We start from the raw sequence: 6,000 nt of genomic DNA on the forward strand, positions 1-6,000 counted from the left end.
TTCAATTCTTTTGACAATATCCTGTCATCTAGCATTGCTTCACATATCCAATGCATCATTCTTGCTTCATTCTGGACTCATTAAACCCTCCTCCCAATACAATGACTTTCAGAACACAGGTACCAAACACCTTCCCTTCTGTAGACACTGAGAACACTTGAGATGTAAGGAAAGGTAGCATTTCTTTGAACTTTGTCTTGCTTAATGTTTGAGCAATATTCTGGCAACTCTGACAATCCTTAATGATTTTCTAGAGGTTACAGTGTACATCAACATTCTCACACTTTAACGAAGCATGATAAATAATATTTAAGGCTTTAGTCTGGCATCTTTGAAAAGCCATGAAGGAACATGCACTTCTGAATTGTTCCATGCATTTTAATAGTGTACTGTACTATGTTACAGCTTTTTCAACTCCTAAATACCAGTATCATTTCAAATGTTTGATAGCATATATCAATAAAAATAATTAGTTATGTGGTACAATTATTATTTTTAAATATAACATGTACCTAAAAAATAATAATTTTAAAAAAAAAAAAAAAAAAAAAAAAAAAAAAAAAAAGTGCAACTGATTATCTGGGCTGGCTTGCTCCCTGATATGCTTTTCCTCTCCAAAAACATAAGCAACAAAGTTACTGTATTTTTCCATGACCCAATTTTATCTACACCAAAGAACAGGAGGGTATTTCAGCGACTATTTTAACGTTACCTGTTACAGTTTCAAGTATTTGTACACTGTTTACACTGTGATATCAAAGAGTATTCCCTTTTATTCCAATGCCACAATTTTTCTTTCCAATGATTTAACAAACTGTCTACCTGTTGCTAAGATGTATTTCAGGGAGTCACATAATACATTACCACTAAGGGTACTCGATTAATTTATCATGCCTTTAATGTCTGTATAGTAGAGCAGCATAGCCCTGGGACCCCATGTCTCTCATCTGACAATGAGTAACATCGTAATAATAAATAAAGTATAAAGATTGCAGTCACATACCCAGTGATAAGCTGACCGTACAACAATATGCAACTTCCTATGGCCTCCAAGCTAAACTGTCACACTCATACAAAATTGTGAAAAATTTTATACAACAGTCACTCGGTTCTGGCCATGTTCAAGATTTACAAGCCCAGCAGTGTTGTGGTAACACCCTTGTGCATACAATTTTCACCATATGTACAAGTCAATACTAGTCAGGGATAGGGATGGGCAATTTTTTTGCAATTTAACAGCAACAAAGTTATTTTACAACAGCCAGCACTCTGAACAACTGAAATACATTTTCAAATATTTACTTGTGATGCCACAGTCAAATCCAAAAATGTGATATTAGCAGGTACAGTATGCACTTTACTGTAGAATACCAGTTCCATAATTCTGTAGCCATGAATGAACCATCTTAAATATTTTTTTCTGCACAAATTATTCAAAAATATTTGCGAAAATCATATCCACAATACAGCATACTGTACTTCTGACACTAACAGTTTTTCTGTTCTTACACTGTACTTCTGACACTAACCCAGCTACATACAAATACTGCACATCAGCATTCATAAAAACAGTTCACTTAATGTAATCAACCATGAAGATATGCTAAATACTTACGAATACCGCACAGCTCCATTTATAAAAATAGTTCACTTAATGTAATCAACCATGAAGATATATAGTACAGTATTACAATTTACCATTTGTAACACAACTTGAAATCACTGCAATCACCCTCCATGTTGAGTGACTGAACAGCTTAACTTGGCAGAATAATCAACATGCAACTAAAATGTTTTGTGTATCATTCACTCTCTTCACTACAAACCATATTTTTGTACAATGGACAATAATCACAACCATTATGAGGATTTTACATTTGCCATTCCACTGGGTTTGATGAATATTTACATTATACATTAAACCAAGATTTTACTTAATGCCGTATCACAACTCTCAAGTATAATTCTAAGTTGCTCAAAAGCACTGGACCAAAAATCCAAGCAGCCAGGTTTTTCCTAAGTACTGTACTAAGTGCACTGCAATTCTTTGAAAATACAAGTGTTTTTAGCAGTATATAATCATCATGCATAAAATAACTAAATTATCCTGTGAAAAAGGTACAAAGCTTAAAAAAGTGAAGTCATATATATTGCTGCTTCACTAAACCCTCCACAGCCACAACACACATCAACATAAGCTATGATGATGATGCAAATTACAGATGATTCAACTAGAAAACATTAAACAGAAACAAAAGTTTGGCACAAACATATACCAGCATCTACACAAGCTAAAATCAGAGGGGATGAAAACATTCACAATTCAGACGCACTAAATATGTGAAAACTGTCTGCACAATCCATTATCTCCTTGGTATGCAGGATGAATTAAGTAGTTAATGGGATGATTTAATTCACCAGCACTAACCAAAGAGAAATTTGCCAGCACAAGCAAGGTCTCCTTGGTGGGTAGACTGACCTAGATATCTGGTGCCTCCTCCTGCCACCTACATTAGGGTGCTGTGTCCCTCAGTGCAATGGTTAAGGCTGCAAGGGATGACCCACCACTTGTTAAAGGGGGGTCCAAAACTTTCCTTGTTTTATCAACTGACAATCACCAAGCCTTTAAAATTATGGTAGCTAAGTACTGGTTGCTAGAAAGGATATTACCTTTTTATTCTATAACCGTAAATTAAAAGTTTTCATCTGAGGTTAACTTTAACAATGGAATTTTCCACTGCATTTCTGGTTTCCGTTCAAATGTATAATTGCTACAATAAAATAATGATTACCACTGAGCGAGGACCTCTAAAATTTCCTAAGGCGAAGGCGCTCACAGGCTGCCTAATTTTCACTGCTTAATTATAGATAATGGATTTTTATTTTAAATACTTCGTCAAAGTGAGGGTTCTACTTAAAGGCCATGCATGAAAAAATATGGTCCTCCTTCCCTGGGCCCCCTCCCTCCCTGTTGATCCGCCATGGTATATAAAAGGCTGGGCCTGTGGCAAGGGCATGGCAGAGACTGGTGGCGGTGGCGGTGACGGCGGCGACGGGTGGTGGCGGTGGCGGCGGGAACGGCAGCGCTGAGTGGCCGCGTGCCGCGTGCTGCCTCTCCATCCTCACCCCCACCCCACCCCTCACGCCCGCCACCCTCACACGTGCAAGTAATCACGTGCACCACATGTCGCTTCATCACAATCACGTGTATAAAAAAATGGGGCACTTATGAAAAACAGAAATATAAATTGTGGTGGGTGTGGGTCGCGCGGTGTTGCCAAGTGTGTGGCAGCGGGCGGCCGTGGGCGGCAGTGTGGGCGCCCGGGGGCACCAGATCATCACTAAACATCACACAACTCCTTCGCCCACTACACAAACAACAGCCGCGACCTCCAGCGGGCGGGAAATACAAAAAGCTTGACGTTTGTGCCGTTCTCATGGGAGAGCGAGGCTGGCCAGCTAGCACAAAGTAAGGTTCAATGACATGCTTTACTTTTCTCGCTTCAACTCACCATTTATCCAGCTTCAAGAACTCCTCTGGCTTCTTGTTTTTCTGCTCTGCCTTCAGTTTCACCGCTTCGTCGTATAAGTTGTACACATAGTCAAACTGAGCGGCGGTGCCCTCTGCAAAGAAAGTCCTGGGGTCTTTCATAGCGGCGGCGGCCATGGTGGAGACTCAACAACAGCGAGGCTCACGTCAGGCCGGGCCCAGCCATCGTTGCCACAAGCCCAGCCACCCACCACGCTCACACCCTCACTCCTCGTCTCGACTCGCGCCCTGTCCTACATCCACGCCGCCCAAACTGCTTGCCCTTGCAACATGTACTATTTGAAAATATTTGAAGCAATATTAAGCGTCTCAGAAGCAGGATAAATAAGATTAAACAAGTGTTAAGATGCGTTTCTGGTCTGGTAACATTGGTGTTGGGGACGCCGAGGATCTCATTGGTGGACACGTCATCCCGGTTCACTTTTCAGCCAATGGGGAGACTTCCTCTTTCTCGGTCGTCCAATCCTCGTGCAGCCCTTTTATTCACGGGCCAATCAGCTCTCCAGCCAACCTAGGCTGAGGCACATCTGTGGTAAATTTTTGCCTGGCCCGCAGGGCGGCTCAACGTGCATGTGATGTTACTGATATATTGCAGAATGACATTGCTAACGTTGTATTATGGCCACCATATCAACACAGCTTAACCCTCATGTTTTGACTGTGACTAGTATGTCATGCTAGAGCTGTTAACTCAGTCGCTGCGCCAGTCCCCGCCACATCCGTCAACTCCGAGAGAACAAAGGAAGCCTAACCTTAATTATTAGAATTACGCATTTCTTTCGATGTAAATGGTACAGTTTGCTTGATCCCGTAGCCCCCTCGCCACCCTCCCCGCAACCCCAGCAAGCAAGGAAAACGTTTCCTCTTGGAGGACAGAGGGAGAAGGGAACATGTGTGGCAGATATAACGTTTGGCAAAGGCGGGGGGGGGGGGGAGGTGAAGGCTGCCCGCTCTCTACCTCTCGCGCTCTCTCTCACTCCTCTCCAATATTTTCGCGTCCAACGCATATCATTTGTAGCGATTCGGACAATTTGTAACGGAGTGCTTGCAACAAAAGGTATATACATTTGATACAGCTGGTGTGGATGTCTGTAACGCACATCATACTTGAATTCATAAGCTGAAAAACGAGGTCGCCAGCCATGTTAAATTATATTCCTGCTTAACTCTGACCTAATTCACAGTTATCCGTCCCAAGCTTAACAATTAATACGACATTATGCAAAACGTATCAACCAGTCCTGTGTAAAGATAGAGAATAACAGGCTGGGGGAACCGCTAGCTCTCATAGGCCTAACCAACCGTCCCACCTCACGGGGTTTCGTATTCTAGTCAGCTTAAGGAGACTTCGTTACAACTCCTCGGCGATTTACTCAGCCCAATACATTTTACTATCCACTTCCACGTCACTGATTCAAATTATGTTGGCAATAAAAGTATACAAATATCAAGCAACAAAATACTTCATGAGACAGTCGTATTGTATTTGGCTACGTAATATTTATTCTTGTATGTTACCGATGCAAACTAGGTCGATGTTAAAGAGCTATAATTAACTCATGAAACACCAATGAAGTGTCCTACGCATAATAAATAGCTAGGGCATAACTGCTACGAAGCTGCCGATAATACACTATCCTCTTTTCACCTTAACTTGGCCCAGATTTTCGTCTTTTTGCTGATCGTGGCTCATTAAGACAGCAACAACTCAATCCATTACATTTTCGTTAATCTACTGTTACAACCAGGCTTCAAGATGGAGACGGCAATTTTAAGTCAAGTTTGGGTAACAAGAGAATATATTTCGTTAAAACTAGGCTTTCAAGATAGGGAGACGGCAATTTTAAGCCAAGTAAGAGTAAAAACACTATAGATTCTGTTTCAACTAGGCATTCACGGTGGAAAGACGGCAATTTTAAGCCACGTTAGAGTAAACAGAGTATAGATTTTCCAGCACCTCTTAATTACAGTCTACTTCAGCATATATCAAGTTAATACGCTCATAAATATTCACATCTATGATATTCATGAAACGATATTAAAACTGGTCGGGTTGGCATTTTTTTTTTTTTAATCGGTTTTTCCTCGTTTCTTTTTCCTACTTGTGGCGCGTTCACCCTCTCACGGTTGCACCTACTCTATACTGTTTTTACTAACCTGCCCCCCCCCAAAATCCTCTCTCCATCTTGAATGCTGAAATGTAACAGGAGATTAACAGTAGACAAAATCCTAGTCACGAAGTGCTATGGAAAGGATGTAGAGTCGTAGCAATGTTTTCTGCTATTTAGTTACGTGGAATATGCTGCACAGGGACGAAAATCAGGTACAAGTTAAAGTGAAAGGAGTATATTACTAAGATGATGAGATTCTCGTCGGTTGTAGAAGCCTCTAACACCTTTTCCTAAGTGATTAATTTGGTCTATTACACTTTACTGTCCTCTTCTGTGCTA

General features: G+C 41.0%; 1 protein-coding gene across 2 annotated transcripts in view; it reads right to left on the reverse strand.

Annotated features, from left to right (window-relative positions):
- Window positions 1-3,727, reverse strand: part of LOC145414379 (uncharacterized) — a 32,792-nt gene extending 29,065 nt beyond the window's left edge. For both annotated transcript variants that reach the window (XM_080283915.1, XM_080283914.1), the window contains exon 1: window positions 3,513-3,727. In XM_080283915.1, the coding sequence (XP_080140041.1) occupies window positions 3,513-3,667 (155 nt within the window). In that variant the 5' untranslated portion in view covers window positions 3,668-3,727. The remainder of the gene's footprint in view (window positions 1-3,512) is intronic.
- Window positions 3,728-6,000: the final 2,273 nt, after the last annotated feature.

Source organism: Coenobita brevimanus, chromosome 99, assembly GCF_032717465.1.
Source record: "Coenobita brevimanus isolate Jiangsu-jjx chromosome 99, ASM3271746v2, whole genome shotgun sequence".
NCBI lineage: Eukaryota > Metazoa > Arthropoda > Malacostraca > Decapoda > Coenobitidae > Coenobita > Coenobita brevimanus.